The sequence below is a fragment of the Ovis aries genome, chromosome 6 (genome assembly GCF_016772045.2).
Source record: "Ovis aries strain OAR_USU_Benz2616 breed Rambouillet chromosome 6, ARS-UI_Ramb_v3.0, whole genome shotgun sequence".
NCBI lineage: Eukaryota > Metazoa > Chordata > Mammalia > Artiodactyla > Bovidae > Ovis > Ovis aries.
The window spans coordinates 30,090,617-30,116,249 of NC_056059.1; the positions used below are offsets into that span (position 1 = coordinate 30,090,617).

The following is a 25,633-nucleotide window of genomic DNA, read 5'->3' on the forward strand; positions in this document are numbered from 1 at the left end:
ATTTAGGATCTCTCTCTGTTTCTAATCCTTTCTGTATCCTCTAATTGGATAATAGCTAAAGGATACTTTAGTGAGGAGTTTACCGACCTTAAAAATGCAAATATATTGCTATTTCAAATATTTAAATGTTTGAGGAATAAAATAGAATATGTATATTTTAAAACTTAACTTACAATACACCAATATTAACTACTATCATCACCAGTGAATTTAAAGGTCTATGGTGAAACAACATGGAATAATGATAACCTGCAGCAAAATCTGAATATTAGAAAGCTATTATACGGAGTTTAAACAGAAAAACTAAAGAAACAACCATACAAAACCTGCAGCGCTGTTTACATGGCTCTGTTTAGAATTACGTGTTATGATTCTTGGAAAAGTTTAAGACAGCAAAAATGACGTGAATTACTAAAATATACCTGCCTTAGTTTCTCTGACTGCATACTTTACCGTAAAACAAGTTATAACCTTCCTGATTAAAGTAAATGATTTAGAAACTAAATCTTCAAAACACTGATTCCTTCTAATATTTAAATCATAAATGTATACTTTAAAATATTTTTATATTGTAAATATCGTACTTGCAAGAAAGTAACTTAGACCTTGATAATCTATGAATTGAGACTTACATGTCACAGATAGCAAAAGAATTTACTACGTCAAAAACTACAAATTATACCACAAAGACTTCACACAGCCATAACACTTGATTTTAATCATGACCGTACTAGAAAATGTGTAAGGGCAAACACAGGCCCCCACTCCAACACACAGACAACACAGAAGTTCAAACAATGTATGCACGATATTTAGCAGTTTAAAAGTAACCTCAATCGTACACTGCAGGGACAGCCAAGCTAAACTATCTGCTTGTCATGTACAGTAATTTTCATGCATAAAATTTTTGAACCCCCTGAACTGTCCTGTTCTCCACCCTCTATGCCAGGAAGGACTAAGTTCCATCATCTCTTTTGTGTGTGCCAGAAGCATCTTAACTGGTCTGGCTTACATTTCCGGAGGGGGATAAACAGCCTCTGTAAGATAAAAAGCATCTCCCACTACTCACTCGCGATTTCTGTACGCTTGCTAAGATCGTTGCCAGGTTCCCTGGGATGAGACATGAGGAGGATGCACAGAACTGCCAGGGGTGTCCACTAAAGAGCCCAGCACCGTAGGCAGCTCTAATCCTGCACCTGTGATGTGTTATTCACCAGTTAAGAAATGCAGTCCAGACGGTGGTTGCCTAATACAGCTCAGCTGTTTTTCTCAGTACTCCCTTTGATTATGAGCTGGCAAAAGAGATTATTCTGGTCAGGCACTGAGCTATGTTCAAGATACATGGCATATGACAGTGGAAAGGTGAAAGAGAAAAGAAACCTTAGAATCAAAAAAATAAATAGAAAGAAAAGAAAAAAATCATTGACCACAGTGTATTATGTAACATTTCCAGATGGTTGAAAGCTGCCTCTGATTATACGCAAGGCAGAAAAACATACAACATTCAAGTATCTAGAAATCTATTTCTGACATTATCCTTTTGACATTTAGAATGGTACATCAACATGCAACTCTTGGGTTTATTTTAAAATAAGCATAACTTCACAAATCGATCAGCTACACAAACATTTAAAAATCTTTCTTTAAAGAGGTTTACCTACTCTAGACGTCTAACTCCTTTTGCTGGCAAAACTGAAACCAAATGATTACCATTAATTTTATCTTTTTGTTAAGTCCACCATATCACTGGACTTGACTCAGAATTTTTTATATAAAATTTATATTTGAAACACAACTATCTTATTCATCATGGGTGGCTTAAGACACCATAAAATATTTATTTTAGCCAGCATTAAATTGCTGGCAAGTCCAAATTGATTTGAGAAATATTTATCATACACTAAAGCTATCTACAAAGCATTCTGATTTCATAGAGGTGAAGAAGAAATGGCCACTAACTCATAAACCTTAAAATCTAATCCAGGAGAGTGATTAAAAGTTATTTTTTCTGTTATTGTTGTTCTTTTGTCATAAAAGGGCTGCTGACCATTCACTCATACCAAAATTTTCACTATTTTTCCATTTACACTCTGTTATATAAACACAAAACCATCTGTCCCCTAGGCCAGTGCCCATGCCATTTTAAATAATCTAAAAACTTACCCAAAAACCAGACACCCTTTCCTAGTAGCATATGGTTAAACATTCATTTATATATACAAAAAGAGTTGAAATGAAGAAAATATATCAATTTAAAATTTTACATATAAAGTGTATACTAAAATGTTTAACAATATTTTTTGTTTTCTTTAATTAGACATTAATTACCTACTAACAAAAGCAGTATATAAAAATACTCATTAGAATCTGACAAGTCTTAGAGCTTTCCTTTATATTTGGACAGCAGTGTTGAAGATAATACTGCATTTAAAGTTCCAGATAACACTGTGAGGCTAACTGGAGAAGGACCAAGGTTTGCGGTAGTATGCCACAAAACATTGTATTAATATTTTCCTAACTATTCCCATATTTTGGTCTGTGCATCTGAACTAAACAAGAAAACTGAATTGGGCTCTGGGTACTTATATGACTAGCAAAAAATAAATATAGACTACTGATGTTTAAGTACAAAAACATTTTTTTCTGAAAGTATACTTAATTGACCATTAAAATACTATTGAGATTCTGAACCACCATCAGCTTTGTTTGATTTTTTGGAATAAGGTTGTCAAAGGCAAAAGTCTTATTGATGTTTGAGCAGAAACACCAAGGAAAGATATGAACTGAGACTATGTTATTATAATGATTTTGTTATCTTAAATCTGGGTATGACATCCATTGGAACGTTCTGGCCTGATGTTTCTCAAGCTTTCCCTCTTTCAATAAACAAATGGCTTCAGCTTTCAAAACATTCTTCAAAAGCAATCTTACTTTTAAAATTTTGTAATTGTATGAAGCCTAGCAGACTAAGTGGCTCAGGTTTTGAAAAGTCTGATCTTACCTTCAAATGTTTCTTCTTTGTAGTTCTTCATCCAACCTGTCACTCCTCAATGATGCCAAAAATTACTTGCCCATACATCATATTCTAAAGTAAAAATGTTTTCTTTCTCCTTTTTAAAATAATTATCAATATGGTACTCAAGATAACCAAACCCTCCAAAAAACCCCTGAATCTAAGATGCTATAAGTAACTCTCACAAATACGGTTATTCTCAGCCACATCAACAAAAGGCAGACATATCTCTGTGTATGTTTTTCTTTTCACCCTGAAATATTTTGATAAATTGGTATATGATTTTAAATTTCAGTATCAGAGTAATAAAAAATATATACTTAATCATGTTCTATTTAAATTACCAAAGTACTCCCAACAATAAGTAATAACATTAATATAGGAGAAAAGGACAGTAGCTATTTTAAATGACCACTTCAGTTAGAAGGTTTCCCACTTTGACAAAGAATACTTAAGATCAAGCAAAATATTTTACCAAAATTAAAGAATTTTCTCTTCAGTTATTAAGAAGTCTTTTTCTAAGTTCACCTACAGAAGGTCCTGTTCTGTACCTAAAAACTCAGATATTCAGTATGGGAGGCAAGAACTCTCATTTTTTAATGAATCAGAGATTGGCAAAACTTTGTCAACTTTAACTGTAACAACCATCAAGCCTGCTGATTCTCAGTAGGAGTGAAGTCTCATTGACTTTTGTTTTTTCCTTAAAGAAAGAGCATGAGGTTCTTTCAGAATGAATAGACTTCACTGTGATAAATGATGGTTATTTTCAACAATGAAGGTTACTTATTTTCTTCTCATCTTTCTTTGCAGACCAAAAACTATTTGTTTTCATCACTGAAACCACAGTAACTATTTGGTGGTAACATAAAAATTTCCTCGTGGCTCTCCTTCTCTACCATCATATCAAACAGCCTGGCCAGGAAAGGATCAAAATTGTGCTAACTGTTAATTAGAGAGATAATCCGGAATAAAACAAATCCCTCTAGTAGTTACATCCCCCCAATTTTTCATCCCAGTCCTTAGAATACAGGACTTCGTGATTGCTTTTGTGCAGTTGAAATCATGGTAAAGGAAATATTTCTCTTCCCATTTCATACCAATAAGTGGCGGGGGAGGGGGTGGGGCGGGGGGGGGGGGGGGGGGAAGCTGTTGAATAGGCCCCATCCCAAATAAGTCCTCCACCCCCAAGTATTCAGGGCTTTCTCCTCTGTAGAGTTCAGTGTCTCCTCACCAGCAAGAAAGCATAAGCAGAGAGATCATTAGTTATGACATGTAGACGCTAGGAGATAATGTTGACTCACTTCAGGAACTACTAAACTATAAACAGTGTGCTGAAAGCCATTTATCTGTATTTTAGGATAAACAGCAGAAGCTATTCAATTAAACAGATTGCAAAGAATAAGCTGCTGATGCCAAACCAAGTGAAGCTTAATTGTGAAAGGAAAAATCTGCAGATTTAATAAAAATCAATCTAGGATACCAGAGCATTCAAAATCATTAAGCACTTTATTTTATAATATAATATATAAAACACAGACCATATATTTTAAAAGACCAACTGATTCAGTTACCAAAATTATTGCAGAGTAATTCGAGTTCAAAGAAAATTTATTGATACTTGATATTTTCTTTTAAGTGACAGCATTTATGATAATACTGAGGTTGAGCAAATATATGTTATCAAGGAAAGCTTTACCTGTCACTATGTAAAAGTTAAAGTTGAACTGGGTCAGTTTTCTTATCAGCACTATTCTTATTCACAAACAATTTGTTTTGATAGAAAATTCCTAAATGACTCCTTCCAAGAAAAAGAAATACAACTGAGTGCAACTGTTCATTCATCTACATTTATAATATTATATAAAGGTATATGTATATACATATTTCCATCTCTAGCATGTTAAAATGCTGCAAGAAAAATATTAATCCGTCATGTAACTCAGAGGTTTTATTTCATACTTGATTAGAAGTCTATGAGATAAACATGGCGCTTTCTGCAAGTACCATACACAAGTAAAACATACTACATTTAGAACTTATTCTTCCCACTTGTCAGAAAACAAATCAAAATCTGTTCTTTTTCACACTTCCAGATGTCAGAAGTTTTTCAAAACAATTTTGAGGTCAGAAAAGAGAACACACAGGTGTGTGTTATGTCAACTACTGAAAGCAACTGAAGGTTCGCCTGGAATCTGATCGCTCCACTGACACATTCTTGTGGGCATTACAAACACTCCCTGAAAGAACATTACACTAATGCTGACTAATTTTAAACAACATCCCAAATCTCATTAGACCTATTCCTTAGCAGTATTGTTCAAAAGCATCTCTGCTAGTAATACCACATTTATCGCCACCTCTTAGCAAACCTTTAATGTTTTCTTCAATATCACCTCTTTTGTTCTGCTTCACTGACAATTCAGCAGGCTGAACAACAATAAAATATTTGATATCAATAAACATTAAGTTTTTGTCACATCATGAAAACTACGACAACCCACAAAAAACCAAACGTTAGGATATCAGTAACAAATGCTTAAGAAAAACTGGTTCACATTAATAGCCACCTGGTCTTGAGGAGACCAAGCCTAAGACAGAAAGATGGAAACAGTATTTCAATTCTGAAACTAACAGTGTCTGTGTTAAAACAAACAAACAAACAAAAAAAAAACTGTAGTTAGCCGTTCAAAACCTATATTAAACTCAAACAGTAACTCAAACAGTAAATGTTCTTAATCTTTTTTAGTGACTAGAAGGAAATTCTTACCATTAAATAAATCAAGATCAGAAAAATTCTGCCTACCATTAAAGACTTAATAGTCATAGAGTTCTGAGTTTATTAATGATTGAGAGGTAAACATATCAATCTAGACTTTAAAAACATATCAATCATATAAATGTTCATTCCAAAGATTTACTATTTTATATAACCTTTCCTTTTCTCTCACACACATATACACTCAGTCCATCACCCAGGGTCTGAGTCAGACCAAGAGCTGATGCTCAGAGCAGATGCACGGGGCACTCTCCACTTCTGCAGTATAATCGGTAGTGGCTGGTCAATGTGCTTTTAAATTGCATATCTACACAAGCCAAGTTTCTCAGCTTTACTTTTCTGCTTGGTGGCAGCAAACCCTGAGGTCTTCACCACTAATATTCTACAATGCACGGGAAAACATAGGCAGGGGCCCTCCACTCGAGTGTATGAGCAGAATAGTCCTGTCTGAAAAAAATGTGAGACTCTTTCCTACCTTCCATCCTCATTTATCTCCCAACCCACAGTGGCTTCTCAAAAACTCCACTGTTCTTGAAGATCCAGATGTCTCCTTTCTTCCCTCCCATTCCCACTGAGGAGACAGGAAACACCAGGTGTGAAATGTCTCTGTTTGCCCGCTCCACTCAACACACACATCCTAACTGGGGGCTTTCATCCTTACTTGTCCTCTCAGGGGAGCCACCCTGCCATTTGTCTGCTGGGTCTCACACACCCAGATGCACAGCCGAGGCCAGTTTCTCACAGAGGATGGTTTGCCTTCATCTGTTCCTTCCTGGGTTATGAACAAAGAACAGTTTTCCCAGGCTAGATCAGCCCAGCTGGAAAAGGATTTTAGGACAAAGAGAAAATGAGTATATTGGGAAGAAAGTGCAAAGGAGCCCTGAAAGGAAAACCTGAGATGCTGATGCTTGTGCCATTATATCAAAATGTAGTAACTTATATACAAAACATGTAACCAAGCACCAACTAATCTTACAATAGGCCAAGTCACACGTATAACAGGATAACTAGATTCCAAACAGGTGAAGGAATTGTGGTTTCTAGCCTGAGGTTTGCTATCAACTTGGAAATCTCCAGAATGTCCAGAAAGTTTTGTTTGGAAAACCAGCACAGTGATGATTGACCAAATAAGGCATAGACAGTAAACACAGGTTCTCTGGATATGTTTGTGGAAGGAATACCAATGAATGAATTAGATCACAAGAAAAGACTCAGCCAAACATACCTGTCTAGATTAGAAACTCAGTGTGAAGGAAATGACCCTGAGTCAACAGCATAGCACAACAGTGCCACAGGGCGACTGCTTTTCCCATGACCGCATTCCCTGGGTGGGTAACAAAGAGAGTGACCGTGGGTGTTTCTAAAGAAAAGAATCTGCGCAGAAAGAAGCAGTTGCTCTGGTTGCTCTGGTGACCCAAATATTCCAAAATACTACATGTTCTATCACTAACTACTTCCAGCTCTCCCCTGACTCAATAAACACTTTGGAAAAAGGGCATCCCACCTCCCACTGCCTAACATCATAACTAGTCATGGACAGGAGGAATAAAAATCAACCCAAGCCCATCTGGCAACAAGTACAGAAAATCATTCATAACAAGTATGCGTACTTTATGTAATAAATATGGCGGTATATATGGATGCCCCTGACTTCACCTATCTACTTTCAGGCAGATTTTTAAAGGCTGACGTCTATCTTTACATATTTAGGGAATATTACATGCATACAAAATTCTGTATGCTTGTGGGCTTGCATTAATGAGTTTACTGAAAAAGGAGTTTGAATAAATGTGAAAGGAGATTGCGTTACATTAGAGAAAGGGGAAAGGTGATAGGACAAACAGCCCAAACTGAACGGCAGTAGGGAATTTCTAAAATTAAACTAACACATAGAATAACCTGGAAATAACTTTCACTTCCCTTGAGCTGATTATTTATACAAGCTATGTTTAAATAAAGGCTGGATTTTACTCTGATAGAGTATATTAAGTTCATGCTCTCAATTCTATGAAGTAATAGCAAAAAGGGAGCAAATTATGAAGAAACAAAGAAAGAATAACCCTAATCAAGTGGCAGCACCGAGCCTTAATGCCACCGTCCATAAGGTATCAATGGGTTGCGGGTAAGGAGGAGGAGAAGCATTAGCGTGTGTAGCAGAGAACTACGCCTTCCTCTCTAGAAATTACCAAACGAGTGTCAGCCAGGAGTCTTATCAGCCTGTTCTGCGGAGATGGGTTGTCTGGCACTGACTGGCATATACATTCTCCTGTTCCAAACACGGCCGGTTCCTTCTGTCCTTTTTACTAGTGTCAAGTCTCCCCAAACATCCCCTTCTTAAATTACTTCAGCTAAATTTCCAACAAATACTGAGTTCTCAAGGTTTAAAAAAATCAAAATAATGAACAAAATAAAAGCAGATCAGTCAGTAGACACAGAAGATTATGGTTATTTACCATATCCTTTCTGTCTTCTTTCTTCCTTTATGTGCTTTTGTTTTTATCGGCATCTGTGTGGGATGGTAAGAATAGCTGTTGCCAAAGATAATTGAGTTATTTTAGTCCAGCCAAGCAAAGAATGGGAGGTAAGAAAGGATGATAAAAATTATGTTAAAAATACTTTCAGGTTCAAAGCAATTCAGGGGTCACAATGATATATTTGTGTGCCCTGAATGTCCTTATCAGTAAAAGGAGATGGTAGGAAAGTGTGTTCTCTAACCTCCCTCCTACTTCAGACGTAGTATGGTTCCACATAACTTTCACATTGCTGATATACATTCTTTTTTACATCTATAGCCTAAAAAGAGGGTATTGAATACTATCTTAATAAAATATAAGAATCCCAGTACTGCCTTGTATTAGCTGTGTGACCTTAGGTCAGTTCTTAATTTTTTAAAAATCTCAAACACTTCATAAGTTACAGGACTTCCACTTCAAGGAGGCTCAAGGGGATTAAGTATTTAATTTAAAAAAGCCTTTATCTATCCCCAATTATGTGTTGATAAATCTCATATAATATAATCCTCAAAATGCTCATTTTATAAATGAAGGGACTAGGGCTTGGAGAGGTTATTTTTCTGAAAACAAACTAGTGAGCAACAGACAAAGGTGGGAGGTAAACTCTTGGCTCTGTGACTCTGAAAAGCAATGACTCCTCTAGACAGCGGTTCACAAATGTTTTGCTCTCAAGATTCTTTCCCCTAATTAAAAATTATTAAGAACGTTATATTTTTATTTATGGATAAATAAACTTTATCCATAACTTTATTATGGATAATAGCTACCATTTGCTAAATTAGGAATTAAAATGGAACAGTTTTTAAATATGTATGTGTGCATGCTAAGTCGCTCCAGTCATGTCCAACTCTGTGCAACCCTATGGACTGCAGCCTGCCAGGCTCCTCTGTCCATGGGATTCTCCAGGCAAGAATGCCAGAGTGGGTTGCCATCCCCTTCTCCAGGGAATCTTCCCAACCCAGGGATTGAACCTGTGTCTTTTATGTCTCCTGCATCACCAGGTGAGTTCTTTATCACTAGTGCCACCTGGGAACCCATTTATTTTAACATGCTTTCAGAAAAACGAAAAATGTAGTACTGTTTTACATTTTTGCAAGTCTCTTTAATGTCGAACTTAAGAAACTGGGTATCTGCTTCTGAATTATATCCTTTGCAATATATTGTGTCTGACATATACATAGAATGTATGGCCACAGATATGTAGTTGGAAAAAGACCTATATTTCAGTAGACTTTTTTCATGATAGTGGTTACTTTGGAGTACTACACAAACACTGGACTAACAGACATCTCTTCAAAGTTAGATTCAAGTCGAGTGTGAAATCCTATCAATGAAATTTTCATAATCTGATAAATTAAAATCTACTATCTGTCATACACTTTGAATAGATTTTTATACACGCATGAAGATGAAACAATGCGCACTAGTTGTCCAGAGGAAAAAAATCTTGGTTTGCTCAGTTATGCAGATCAGTCCTGCAAGCTTCCAGATCCTGAATTTTGTTTGAAAGCTTGAATTTGATCACTAGCAATAAATACTGTCAGTTGTTTTCCCTGAAGTGAGAGGCTCACTCTGTTCACTTTTGAGAATACCTGCAAATACCCATGCCTGAAGAACAACAGTTTGTCTGTGAGTCATTCTTTATAGTAAAAATTGCCTTTCATGAAAAAAGTCGTTGAGGAACCATCATCTTCAGTATGCTGAAGAATTTCTTTATGTATTCTCCACATTTTGTCACACAGAATATTAAAAAGAAATACACTCAGAGGCTGGAATTTAATAAACATTATAATTTTAACAGCTTCATTCAGGATATTATCTAATCAAGGTATTATTAAATAACAATAAAGCTTTTTGCCTGGTGTTGGGTGGTGGGTGTTTGGTTAGCTGGGTTGGTGTTTGGTCAGTTGGCGTGCCTGATGGTTTGATTTTACTCTGAATACATGGCAGTAAGGAACAGTTTCATGCCCTGTCTGCATTTGCACTAAGGCTCTATCAACAGTTCTAACCACTATTTCTCTTTTGTATCACCAGTGAAAATGTTAATAGTAAATCTTATTACTATCTTTATGAATCATTTTTTGAGAACTGCCATACTAGATGACAAACTACTGGTCACTAGATATATAAAATTTACGTATATATTAAGATAAGTCAAGAAATTTTAACAATAGTGGAAGAGAAGGGAATGAGCATAAGAGATAATTTTAAGAAAGAAAAATGAGTAAAAAAATGTGTATATATATATTATTGAACCCTTTTGAGATCTAAGGAGAGATATTCAGTTGGAAACACTAGATAGCTCACAAAAATATTATGTGGGCCAGATAGGAAAGCAATTATTAAAATAAATTTAGAGATCAATGAAAACATAAATGACACAGAGCACTGAAAATTAAGCTGTCACCACTTAGATGCTGCCAGTTATGAAATACTGATAAACACTAGAGAAAAGCAAAAGGTGATTCATTAATATGAAAGTAAAATAAACAGGTACACAAAGTTCACATTCTCAGAAAAGCAATTAAGAAGAGAAGAAGAATTTGTTAAAGGTGGCACTAATTAGTTCTGGTTGATATTTGCTTGCTTTGCTTTTTGGTTGTAAGCTATCATAGTCAGGATTTTCCGTTTCTTCTGCATGGTTCTGTTTTTTTTTTTTTTTTCATATTGAATACTCAGAGGTTGACCACGATGAGACAAGCTTTTCTCTAACTTTAATTATGTGCGTGTCTTGATCTGAATATAGTTTAAGTCTCTTGATCTCCAAAGAGCCATTTTTACTTCACGCTGCAGGAAACAGCCAATTCTGAATTAAGAAAAGTTAGATTTTTTTAATTCATTTTTTTTTTTATTGAAGGATGATTGCTTTACAGAATTTTGTTGTTTTCTGTCAAACCACAACATGAATCTGCCATAGGTATATGTATATCCCCTCCCTTTTGAACTTCCCTCCCATCTCCCTCCCCATCCCACCCCTCCAGGTTGATATAGAGCCCTGTTTTGAGTTTCCTGAGCCATACAGCAAATTCCCCTTAGCTATCTATTTTACATATGGTAATGTAAGTTTCCATATTACTCTTTGTATACATCTCACCCTCTCCTCCCCTGTCCCCATGTCCAAAAGTCTATTTCTCTATGTCTGTTTCTCCACTGCTGCCCTGCAAATAAATTCTTTAGTACCATTTTCTAGATTCCATACATAAGCATTAGAATACGATATTTATCTTTCTCTTTCTGACTCACTTCACTCTGTATAATAGGTTCTAGGTTCATCCATCTCATTAGAACTGACTCAAATGAGTTCCTTTTTGTGACTGAGTATATTCCATTGTATATATGTACCACAACTTCTTTATCCATTCATCTGTCGATGGAAATCTAGATTGTTTCCATGTTCTAGCTATTGTAAGAAAGAAAGAAAAGAAGTGAAGTCGCTCAGTCACGTCCGACTCTTTGTGACTCAGTGGACTATAGCCCACCAAGCTCCTCCATCTATGGAAATTTCTAGGCAAGACTATTGGAGTGGGTTGCCATTTCCTTCTCCAGGGGATCTTACTGACCCAGGGATCGAATCCAGGTCTCCCATATTGTGGGCACACGCTTTACCATCTGAGCCACCAAGGAATGACAAGCTATTGTCAATAGTGTTGCAATGAACAATGGTATACGTGTGTCTTTTTCAATTTTGGTTTCCTCAGGGTATATGCCTAGGAGTGGGATTGCTGGGTCATATGGTGGTTTTATTCCTAGTTTTTTTTTTTAAGGAAACTCCATACTGTTTTTCACAGTGGCTGTATCAATTTAAAGGACAGAAATGGTATGGACCTAACAGAAGCAGAAGATATTAAGAAGAGGTGGCAGAATACACGGAAGAACTGTACAAAACAGATCTTCACGACCCAGATAATCATGACGGTGTGATCACTCATCTAGAGCCAGACATCCTGGAATGTGAAGTCAAGTGGGACTTAGAAAGCATCACTACGAACAAAGCTAGTGGAGGTGACAGAATTCCAGTTGAGCTGTTTCAAATCCTGAAAGATGATGCTGTGAAAGTACTGCACTCAATATGCCAGCAAAATTGGAAAACTCAGCAGTGGCCACAGGACTGGAAAAAGTCAGTTCTCATTCCAATCCCAAAGAAAGGCAACGCCAAAGAATGCCCAAACTACCTCACGGTTGCACTCATCTCACATGCTAGTAAAGTAATGCTCAAAATTCTCCAAGCCAGACTTCAGCGATACGTGAACCGTGAACTCCCTGATGTTCAAGCTGGTTTTAGAAAAGGCAGAGGAACCAGAGATCAAATTGCCAACATCCGCTGGATCATGGAAAAAGCAAGAGAGTTCCAGAAAAACATCTACTTCTGCTTTATTGACTATGCCAAAGCCTTTGATTGTGTGGATCACAATAAACTGTGGAAAATTCTGAAAGAGATGGGAATACCAGACCACCTAACCTGCCTCTTGAGAAACCTGTATGCAGGTCAGGAAGCAACAGTTAGCACTGGACATGGAACAACAGACTGGTTCCAAATAGGAAAAGGTGTACGTCAAGGCTGTATATTGTCACCCTGCTTATTTAACTTTTATGCAGAGTACATCATGAGAAACGCTGGACTAGAAGAAACACAAGCTGGAATCACGACTGCCGGGAGAAATATCAATAACCTCAGATATGCAGATGACACCACCCTTATGGCAGAAAGTAAAGAGGAGCTAAAAGCCTCTTGATGAAAGTGAAAGAGGAGAGTGAAAAAGTTGGCTTAAAGCTCAACATTCAGAAAACGAAGATCATGGCATCCGGTCCCATCACTTCATGGGAAATAGATGCGGAAACAGTGGAAACAGTGTCAGACTTTATTATTTTGGGCTCCAAAATCAATGCAGATGGTGACTGCAGCCATGAAATTAAAAGACACTTACTCCTTGGAAGAAAAGTTATGACCAACCTAGACAGCATATTGAAAAGCAGAGACATTACTTTGCCGACTAAGGTCCATCTAGTCAAGGCTATGGTTTTTCCTGTGGTCATGTATGAACGTGAGAGTTGGACTGTGAAGAAGGCTGAGCACCGAAGAATTGATGCTTTTGAATTGTGGTGTTGGAGAAGACTCTTGAGAGTCCCTTGGACTGCAAGGAGATCCACCCAGTCCATCCTAAAGGAGATCAGTCCTGGGTGTTCATTGGAGGGAATGATGCTGAAGCTGAAACTCCAGTACTTTGGCCACCTCATGCGAAGAGTTGACTCATTGGAAAAGACTCTGATGCTGGGAAGGATTGGGGGCAGTAGGAGAAAGGGACGACCGAGGATGAGATGGCTGGACAGCATCACGGACTCGATGGACTTGCGTCTGAGTGAACTCCGGGAGATGGTGATGAACAGGGAGGCCTGGCGTGCTGTGATTCATGGGGTCGCAAAGAGTTGGACACGACTGAGCGACTGAACTGACTGACCAACAGTGCGAGAGTGTTCCCTTTTCTCCACACCCTCTCCAGCATTTATTGTTTGTAGGAAAAGTCAGATTTTATATCATTGAAGGGTCTTATACAAGGGATACACTTAGCAAATCTTTTCCACCTAAACATATTGTATGGAGAAATTCAGTATTTCTATTATGAGGTCTTAAATGTGCTATTACTAACACTCAAATGAAATATGTATTTTGTGTATAAACTTTAACAGAGAAAGAGTTATATCTCTTTGGCTTAACCACGACAACCTCACCATCTAGAATAGTGCCCGGCACTGGCAGGCAGGTATAACTTCTTCCTCTCTTGTGAAACAACTTCCCTATTATGAAGGTTTCAAGGATTATCTAATGTGAGGAAAGCTACAATGCTAACTCATCTTATACCCATGATTATGTTATTTTAGAGAGGGGAGTGTATGTATGTTCTATTGTGATTGCTGCTTGGTAAAATTTCCACTTTTAAAAATTGAAAACGTAAATAGCATATTTAAAAGCCAAGACATTACTTTGTCAACAAAGGTACATCTAGTCAAGGCTATGGTCTTTCCTGTGGTCATGTATGGATGTGAGAGTTGGACTGTGAAGAAGGCTCAGCGCCGAAGAATTGATGCTTCTGACCTGTGGTGTTGGAGAAGACTCTTGAGGGTTCCTTGGACTGCAAGGAGATCCAACCAATCCATTCTGAAGGAGATCAGCCCTGGGATTTCTTTGGAGGGACTGAAGAGCTGACTCATTGGAAAAGACTCTGATGCTGGGAGGGATTGGGGGCAGGAGGAAAGGGGACGACAGAGGATGAGATGGCTGGATGGCATCACTGACTCGATGGACGTGAGTCTGAGTGAACTCTGGGAGTTGGTGATGGACAGGGAGGCCTGGTGTGCTGCGATTCATGGGGTCGCAAAGAGTCAGACACGACTGAGCCACTGAACTGAATTGAACTGACGGATTAAAACTTGATGGTAATGACTGTGAAGTTTGTAACACAGAAAAGGATACATCTTTCGCCCCAGCTACTTAAGTTATAAAGTGACTACCAGAATCCAGAACCAATTTAAAGAATTGTGATTGCTGCTTGGTAAAATTTCCACTTTTAAAAATTGAAAACATAAATAGCATATTTAAAAGCCAAGACATTTCTTTGTCAACAAAGGTCCATCTAGTCAAGGCTATGGTCTTTCCTGCGGTCATGTACGGATGTGAGAGTTGGGCTGTGAAGAAAGCTGAGCGCACAATAGAACACACACAACAGAACAGAGCAATTAAATGGGTAAAAGATACAAATGTAAGATCATATAATATAAAACTCCTAGAGAAAAACTTAAGCAAAACACTTTTTGACATAAATCACAGCAATAACTTTTTGACCCTTTTCCTAAAGGAAAGTAAATAAAAAACATACAAATGGGACCTAATTAAATTTAAAAGCTTCTGCACAGCAAAGGAAACCACTGACAAAACAAAAAGGCAACTTACTAGATGGGAGAAGAAATGACATGACTGATGAAGGATTAATAGTCAACATATATAAACAACTCACAGAACTGAACATCAAAAAAACAAACCACCCAATTAAAAAATGGGCAGAAGAATTGAATAGGCATTTTTCCAAAGAGGAAATAAATGCAGATGGCCAGCAGGTACATGAAAAGATGCTCAGCAGAGAAATGCAAATCAAAACCACAGTGAGGAATCACCTCACACCTGTCAGAATGTCTAGCATCAAAAAACATAAATAACAAATGCTGGCTAAAATATGAAGAAAAGAAAACCCTTGTACACTGTGGTAGCGAATAAATTGATGCAGTCACCATGGAAAACAGTTTGGAGGTGTATCAAAAAACTAAAAATAGAATTACCACATGACCCAGCAATTCCACTCTTGGGTATATATCCAAGAAAACAAAAACACTAATTTGAAAAGATACACTCATTCCAATGTTCACAGTAGCATTATTTACAACAGCCAAGATATGGAAGCAAGCTAAGTGTCCATAAATACACAAATGGACAAAGAAGATGTGGTATATATACAATGAACACTACTCAGCCATAAAAAAAGACCAAATTTTAACATTTGGAACAACATGGATGGACTTGGATGCCATTATGCTAAATGAAATAAATCAGACAGAGAAAGACAAATACTATATGATATCACTTATATGTGGAATCTAAAAAATACAACAAACTAGTGAATATAAGAAAAAAGAAGCAGACACAGATTTAGAGAAAAACCTAATGGTTACTACTAGTGTGGAGGGGCAGGAGGGGCCATACAGATGTAGGGGAGCAGGAGGTACAAATTGCTGGGTGTAAGATAGGCTCAAGAATGTACAACACAATGAATATAGCCAATATTCTGTAATAACTGTAAGTTAAAAGAGCTTTTAAAAGGTGTATAAAAAAGAAAGTGACTGGAGGAATAAAATAGGTACACATAACTATTTCTAGAGTTTATCATTGGTACTATCTACAGGTACTAACTCATATTTCTAATTTTCAAACATGTTTAACCACTTTATAATTTGTTTTTAAAATTAGTTTCACTACTTGGAAGAAATCACATGGACGTTCCATTAGCATGGCTCCTGCCAGCAGCGATAAATAAATGTAGCACTGTTCAAAGAAAAAACTATAGAACATTACGCAACTCATGAAGTATACCAACACTACTCACTCATGTTAAGGTTTGTTTACTATGTCATATCAACTGTGCCTTCACAGCACTGTACGTGATAGTGCATTGGTAAAGAAACTGCCTGCCAGTGCAGAAGACACAGGTTAGATCCCTGGGTCAGGAAGACCCTCTGGAGAAGGATATGGGAACCTGCTCCAATATTCTTGCCTGGAAAATCCAACAGACAGAATAGCCTGGCAGGTTACATTCAATGGGGTCGCCAAGAGTCAGTCATGACTGAGCACACATCTTAAAAATAGCATACCTTGTATGTCATATTCAATTCAAGTTGCTATCAACTGCTAACATTAGCTACTACTTTTTAACAATATTCTGTATCTTCAGAACTTACACTTTGCAAGATACTTACATGAACAAACGTATGTGTGTTAAACTGATCCAGAAATTATACACATAGGCATTCTATAACATCCAGTGTTATGAAATTTTAAAATTGGCCTACATTTAATCATGTATCTCAGACCTTCTGTTAATATATAATCATATACAGCCAGTTATATTAACTTCACCAGACTCTAATGTCCTATGTTTTTAAAAGGAAGAAAATTAAAATAACATAGAGGTAATACGGTCACTCACTTTAAAATGTATGAGAAGACAATCTAAAAATTGCATGGAGAAAGTGGCTTGTCCATTATCCCTATACTGTATACAAAGGCTATCACAATGTGGTTTGTATGCTTCAGGGAAGTAAATAAAAATTGCTGAAATGAGCCACAAATGAAAGAAAACAAGCTATGGAGTACTAACCACAAGCAAAACACTCTTCTCAGAGTTTTCACACATTTTCGTATAATTCTCACCACAGTTACCAACGCGTGTACAATTATTTCCATTTTTATAAATGACCAAGGCTCAGATATAAAGCCTTAGGATTGAGCTGACAGTTTTGTTGTGCCATATAAACAATTAAATCTCTGATCTTTCTCCCACTTCTAGGGTCATTATTTTCACTGTAAACTAAAAATAGCAATACACATGCATAAACTTATGAAAATCAAAAAGCTGAAGCGAGATAAAAAGTTCTAATTCCAAAGTTCTTAAAAAGGCATCCAAGGTACTTTAATTGACTCAACCTGGGCTTCCCTGATGGTCCAGTGGTTAAGAATCCACCTGCCATGCATGGGACCCAGGTTTGATTTCTGGTCCAGGAAGATCCCACATGTCACAGGTCAACTAAGCCCACGGACCACACCTACTGAAGCCTGCATGCCCTAGAGCCCATGCTCCACAACAAGAGCGGCCACTGAAATGAGACGACTGCGTGGAACTGGAGACGAGCTCTCTCTGGCCACAACTAGAGAAAGCCTGCCCACAGCAACAAAGACCCAGCAACCTAAAAAAAAAAATTAATTGACTCAACCTATCTTTCCAGCTCTCTGTCCATATTTATCACACTCACGAGGTTTTTTCATATTCCTATGTCTTTGCTCATAATTTTCAGACTATAGCCACCTCTGTTTCCATCATCTATGTCACAGTTCACAATCAGAACTATATGCATCTTTTTTTTATTTCTCATGGAACTTTGCCATGTTACACATTTTACTCTACATCGAAGAACAGTTAGTTGCACACATATTCTGGCCTATCAACTATCACCCTCTTATGGCAAGTAGTACAATTTATTTACATGTGAGCCACCCAACTGATTACTAACTTGAATAATTAGCTGTGTGACCTCAAACAATTTACTTAACCTCCATGAACTTCAATTTCCTCATTTGTAAAATGAGGGCAATGGCATTTATTCATTTGTATGTATAAAATACTCAGAACAGTACCTTAAGGAGTTTGTTCGGTATAAGTGTAAACAATTCGCATACCATTAATCACTGAAATTTTTGATCAAAGAAATTCATTGTTTGGTGTTAACTAGCTCACATTCTCATTCAACTCTGAGTCTAGCATTTGAAAATTTTTGAAGGAAAGATATTTAAGTTTTTAAGTATAAAACATTTTAAAACATAAGACTTTATAAGTCTTCTAAGTAGTTTTATAAGGACAAATATATATACTACATGTATATAATATTTACATATATATATATATTACACATACACACACATTATCATAACAGATTCCTGCAGAGCACAAAATAAGCTCATTCCTGCAGCAAAGTACCAGTTCATCCTATAACTTGATGACACAGATGTGAAAGGAGGGTTATACATCAACATAGGACTCTTGGATAGAGATAAGATTATTCACTGGACTTTCTTACTTCTTGGTACAATTTGGGAACTTTCTGCATGCTTTCTGAATACTGTGCCAACCATACAGAAAAACTGAACCTGTTTTACATCAACAGGACATTCACAGTTCAACATCTGGGTCTCCTTCTCTCTCTTTGCACTAAACAACTTTACAACTTTGATCTTTTACCTCCCAGCATCCACCTCATGGCTGTTAACAGTGACTTTAGGGGAGAAGGAAGCTACAGACCTCACTGAACTGGGAGATGACAGCCTTTTTATAGCAAAGGCAGCCTGAGCAGTATTAATGTACAGAGCATCTATACAGAAAATAGAAATATTTAGTGTCTTCTTTAGAAAGTTTCCACTCCAAAATAAGGACTCAATGGCTAAAAACCACAAAGACAGATTTAACAACAATCAAATCAGGCAGTTTCACTTCTCAAAAATAGTAAATAGAGTCATCGCATTTTCAGTAGAAAATAATTATTAGAAGCGAAAGTTTACTCAGTTACCGTAAAACAGGTCCAACATCTTGCATGGATCTTCCCATGGACTGTAAAGAGCAGATGGTGAAAATTCCAGCAAAAATTCCAGTGGAAACTATGACTATTATTCAATTTATGAGGCTTGTCTTAAAGATATAGTTTGCATTAAATAACAGAAATTAGCACTTTACAAAGACAAATTTAAACTTATGACCTATAGTGTTTAAAGTAAGGTGGTAGATTACTTAAGAATAAGTGAGATGTTCTTGAGAGGAATACATTCATCAACAGCATACAAGCTTTTGATTTCCAAGTCAGTGCTTACTTCGGCAATGTTAAGCATCTTAGAAAGAGAAATAAGTGAATTGATTCCTTAGTACTCTTCTACTCATCCCAACACAAGCTTCCATTTCAAATTTAAAATGATGATGAGCTAGCATGTAATTTTCTCTGCCATTATCTGATTTCATGTCCAGGTATTCTTTACTTCCATTACCAAACAACAATGATATACATGGAATAATAGCAAAGATGTTACAAGTGCTCTCACTTCAAAATATCTTAACTCCAGCAATTTCTCATTCAAAAGAGATTGTGCTTTTGTAAATGACTGAATATATATTTATGCATCCTCATATTCTGTGTGACATATTTGAACTAACAGAAGACTACAGTCTAAGGTAGCTGTAAGTGGCAAGGCACAGAGGCTTGGGGTCCTGGGAAAAAAGAATGGAGAAAAACAGAGATGAAAAAGGAAGCTAAAATGCTACCCATAAGAAGTGAGGATTCACTGACTATTCTTTTCACAACCTTAGCCAGGAGAAACAAAGATCTTTTCAAATTGAAAGGAAAGATTTCTCAAAACAGAGAAAACTAATGTGCCAGGAACTATCCACAGTGTTTTTCTGCAATAACTCTTGTTGCTTCTTCCAACAAGCTTATGAGTCCTACAGTGTTATTTCCCCCATATTAAAATGCAGAAACTGAGGCCCTGAAAACTTGCACAAGGTCACAGAACAGGAGAGAGTTGAAACAGATTTTAAATAAGAAGTCTGACTCCATACAAAGACTGATCTCCTTCCCATTAACAGGTATGCCATATAAAAACAGGATCTCCTAGTATTCACAGAAAAAAGACTCACCATGGCGACAGTCAATACAAAATCACAGTCACCATGTGATAATCAAATACATCCACCATATTTAAACCTAAATCAGTTCTATTTTTTTTAATTTATTTATTTTAATTGGAGGCTAATTACTTTAAAATATCGTAGTGGTTTTTGCCATACATTGGCATGAATCAGCCATGGGTGTACATGCGTTCCCCATCCTGAACCCCCCTCCCACAGGCCTCCCCATCCCACCCCTCTGGGTCATCCCAGTGCACCGGCCCCGAGCACTCTGTCTCATGCATGGAACCTGGACTAAGACTGTCAGCTCATTTGCAGAGTGTTTCTGACTTAAAGGAGAGAGAGATGTGAGTTAGTATTTGCCACCACATTCTGCTCTGGTCTTAAAAGTGTTTTATCTCTTTTCTTTTGAAGTGAATTTTAATGAGCCCTTAATTGTCAAAGGACTTCATAAATATTCATTAAACAGTAAAAGAAGTGGTGTTTCCTTTCCCTAAAAGCTGAAAGAGAAAACAGTTAAGATTCCAAAGTAGAGTAGGCATGATAAAAGTCTTAAATGGAATTGTAAACATTCAGTGTTGTATTAGATGTTTACCCAAATGGTTCATATCATTTGAACACTTAAGAAAATTCTCAGTAGCGATAACTTCTATTTTTGCCTTTGTAAGAAGCCCACCACAGCACAATCTGTTGGAGATATTTTCATTTTTATCAGTCATCCAATTCCAAATGATCCAAAACATTTCACTATTGATGATGCCTTCTGCACCACTGAACAGTAAAATGGTTATGATGTTGGAGGAAGTGATTTTGATCTAAATCAACAGGGCAGGCCCAGCTATTATGAAAGTGCCACAAATCTTTTGCATTAAAAAATGTTTTCACACTGGATTTGAGTCTTCAAAGAAAGCATTCACCAAAGTGTTGCATTTTACATCAATCCTACACAGCTGTCAGGGAGTGTATTATCATAACGATTGACTTCTGATGAAGCCATAGCCTCAAATATTTCCTCCCATTGCCAAAAGGTGGGAGATCTCACAAGATATCATGGCCATGCCAGAGTTCCCAAGGTCAGCCAAATGCAAATGAGCTGGCAAGTCAAATATTAACTCCATGAGAACACGTCTCTCCAAAAACCACCCCATCTGATTCATTGTAAGAAAGGGGAAAACATGTTCGTTATTTTCAGACATATAGTAATAACTTTTCCCCCTTTTAAAACTGTTGTTTCCTCAATGAGAGATAAATATGTTTCTATAAAAAGACCTCCCCAAAGTCCCTGAATTGTGAAAATAACTACCTTGTCATTATCACAAAACCAGAAATAGAAGATACCTCAGTTAAATTTGGGGAAATTAAGACATAAGAAAGTAAATAAGTTTATTTAGTGAAGCCCCTCTATAATTTCCAAAAATGAGCCAAATTCAGAGACCTAATTCATTTAAATGTCTTTAAGAAATTTCATTAAACAATAATCAGATAATTTTTATTTTGTATTTGATTCTAAAATATTTAAGTCATTCAAATACAGCTGTTAAATTCTTACAATCATTTTCCCAGCTGCTTTGTATTTTTCACTTCCTAAAGTTTAGCTGGAACTGGGGACGGTGAGATGGGAAGAGGAAACACATCTGTAATGGCTATTTAATAAGCTATGCTCTGTGGCTAAATAATTATACATATGTTTATAAAGACTCTTATTCTTTTAAAATTAAACAATATCAAAACTTGGTTTACCTACAGTATCCAGTAAGCACAGAAACATTTTATATTACCTGAATTCAGAAACACATGGCACCAGACAGGGGACCACAAATATTACTCAGGAACAGAATAATGCAACACAGGGGCAAAAAATGCTGAAGAAATTTTTTTCTTGTGGTATCCACTAGCACTTTTTTTTTTTAAACAGACTAAGCTTTTATTGGTTCTTTATGATTATGCTACCACCTTCCCGACGAATACACATTGTGATATAAACAAATTTTAAAAGGAATTAAAAAATGGAAAAGTAAGTATATGGTTTTCTTAATATCTGTTTAATAATTTAAAGTTCAGAATAAGAAACTCAATTTTCAGTCCCATGTAGTAAGCTTCAGGGTTTCCCTAGTGGCTCAGATGGTAAAGATCTGCCTGGATTAGATCCCTGGGTTGGGAAGATCCCCTAGAGAACGGAACAGCTACCCACTCCAGTATTCTGGCTTGAAGAATTCCAAGGACAGAGGAGCCTGGTGGACTACAGTCCATGGGGTTGCAAAGGTCAGACACAACTGAATAAGCTTCAATATACATGAAAAATATCCTGGTGAAGAATGTAAATACTAAAAACTTGTATCTTTTATTGACTTTATTGACTTTATTTTGGTCTTATTAAGCATTACCTGACACTTGTTCTTTACTTCTTTAGATACTCAAAATGTCTTACCCTCTGCTGAATCTACAAAGCTATGCCTAAATGCTTATTAACTGAATGTAGTTGAATAGATTTCAAAATAGTGTTATTGTGATGATTTACTTTATATGCCAACTTGACTGGATTGTGGGTACCAGATATCTGGTCAAACATTATCTGGTATTTCTGGGAGGGTGTTTGGGATGAATCTAACATCTGAGAGACTGCAGAAAGCAAATTTCCCTCCCTAATCAGCTGAAGGTCTGAACAGGACAAAAAGGTTGACTCTCCAAAGAAGAGGGAATGTCTCATATCTAATGTCTTCAAGCTGGGCCGTCACATTTTTTTCTGCCTTCAGATTCCAACTGAAGCATCAGCTCTCTTCCTGGGTCTTAAACTCCTGATCTCTGTATCTCTGTCTGGACTGTAACTACACTACTGGCTCTCCTGAGTCTGCAGCTTGTCGACTGCCTATCTAGGGACTTGCCAGCCCGCATCGTAATGTGGACCAGTTCCTGACGAAAATACATATACACACATGCTTCCTATTCGTGGTATTTCTATGGAGAACCCTGATTCAGTTATTCTTGGTTTTCAAAGTTTCCTAAAATACCCAAGTTTCTTAAATAAATATAAAAAGTTCTTTTAATTAAATCTGAATTACCTTGGGCCCTTGAATTGTGGTTCTTAGAGTTTCTTCAACCTAATAAAAAGTTAAATTTTACTATCAGCAATATAGTTGAGATCTAACATATGTCCTCAGACTCAGTGAGTGACTCATTGTATGTCAGACTCACTGTATGTCTGACTCAGTGGACCTGAATCTGGGCAAACTCTAGGAGATAGTGAAGGACACAGAAGCCTGGCACGCTGCTGCAGTCCATGGGGTCACAAAGAGTAGGACATGGCAACTCGACAACATGTCCTCAGAATCCATGCTCTATTGATGGCAATTCAGGCAGTGCAGCCACTAATGCCCCTGTGCCCAATGCAAGCTAAGACTATAAGGTCATCCACATCTTAGTGAAATGTAAATTGTCCACATGAGATCAAACAGCAAGGATCAGATTCAAATAACAAGTCCAAGATTTCAACCAAAGCTAAGGTGCACTCACCAACTATAAGATGATCACAGCGCAGAGTGATTTGGGTTTTGTTTCTACAAATTTCCTTGGCAGTATCTTTCTCATCTCTATCCACTCTCAGCCCAGAGATTTGTGTATAGTAATCTCTTCCAACAGTGTTGCCCCTTGGGAAATCAAATCGTTAAATAAATGTCTAGGCTGAAGACCAGTTCAAGATGCTTTACTCTCCTCTACTAAATAAGGTAATAAAAATCACCAGAGGTATGAAAGCTATTGGCAAAAATCTGAGCTTCAAAATAGGTGAAAAGCATGTAAGTGGAGAACACAATCACTTAAAACTTATATTACTCAATAGATACATATATACCAGAAATCTTGCTCGAAACATTAAACATTTTTCATTACATGCATTCTGGATGTTTTAGTAAAGAACGTACTCATTTCCGGTGACTAAAGGAAAAAAAAAAAAGTACTTCAACGTGTTTTCAATAAAAGAAGATGGCTGTGAAAGTAAAATGGAGTGTTTGAGGCTAGCCAGGGCAAGCTAAAGGTTAAGATTTTTTGTATTCTAGAGGTACTTAGACACTTCACTGAAGCTAAATGCTGTTTTCATTACTTCAAAATGTACCAACAAAAATGAATCAGACATTTCCTTTTTTTCTTTTCTCTTTTTCAATGATTTATCTTTCAAATTTTTTTTTTTTAAAAAAGAGCCACTTTCCCCCCTGGCAACAGTAAGGAATTCCTATACTCCTATAGGAACATGCAGTAGTGTGCGGTTTTCCCTTGTTTGATTTGTGTAAGGCCCATCTCAAGACACAATCCACTTACTAGGCACAAGTACCCTTTTCTGAGCTCTAGTCCTTTTATCTCAACTGACTATGAGATCTCTAACACTTCACGCTAAGAGGTCTTGCTGATACACCAAACTCAACATATTTAAATCTGAAGTTCTTCCTCCTTCCTGAAGCCTCTCCGGCCTATCCTTGTTCTTTCTAAACCTAAACTGTCTTCAGTTTCTTTCTGATAAACATGCTCATCATCCACACAGCTGCCAAATAAAAACCCAGGAATCTTCCTAGATGTCTCTCTCTCTGTATCCATTATATCCAATCCATTAGCAATACAGTCATTTCAATCTTCAGAACTACATTTTCTAAAATAAGCATTCACTTATTGGCTTAACTAAACAATTATTTGGAAACACCTACCAGGTAACAGGTTCTGCCCAAGTATGTAATAATGAAAAGAAAAAGACACAATTCCCTGCCCTGACAAAGCTGACAGTTACTGGAGAAAAGAGACGAGAAGTCAAGTCAAGATGAAAGCACATTGATTATGTTATGTGCAATGTGGAAAAATGAAGCAGGGAAAGGAGATGGAAGGTGTAGGGAGTGGTTGTTATTTTAGAGGACAGTCAGAATCTCCTCACTGCGGCAGTCATTTCTGGGAAGGGAAAGTCGGTGAGAGTGAGCTATGAAGTGGAAGTGTTCCAGGCAGAAGCAAGCAAGAGCCCTGAGGTGGACGTGCACCTGGGGTCCTTGAAGAGCAACAGGCACAAGTTTGTCCAGAAAGAGGCACAGAGGTAGGAGGGGAGGCCAGAGAAGAAAAAGGGACAGATCTGAGAGGGCCTTGGGGGAACTTTTTCCTCTGGGTGCTGTGCCAAGGATGGACTATAGGGACAACAATCAAAGCAGAGAGCACTTAGGAGATGACTACAGGCACTGACAATGAAGCAGTTGGTGGATGATTAAGGCGGGCACTGACTGTGGTTTGAACATGGATGGCAGCGGCAGGGGTGATGAGAAGCAGTCAAATTCAAGATGTGTTTTGAAGGTATTATTGTTACTTTAATTTCCAAGAA

The 25,633-nt window shown here is 37.1% G+C and overlaps 1 protein-coding gene across 9 annotated transcripts in view; it reads right to left on the reverse strand.

Moving 5' to 3' along the window:
- Nucleotides 1–25,633, reverse strand: part of BMPR1B (bone morphogenetic protein receptor type 1B) — a 454,039-nt gene that overhangs the window by 62,070 nt on the left and 366,336 nt on the right. For 2 of the 9 annotated variants that reach the window (XM_027970725.3, XM_060416663.1), the window contains exon 2: nucleotides 1,070–23,933. Coding sequence is in view for 2 of the 4 variants with exons in the window: in XM_060416663.1 (XP_060272646.1) it covers nucleotides 1,070–1,124 (55 nt within the window). In the remaining 2 variants the exon portion in view is untranslated. 9 annotated transcript variants of the gene reach the window in all.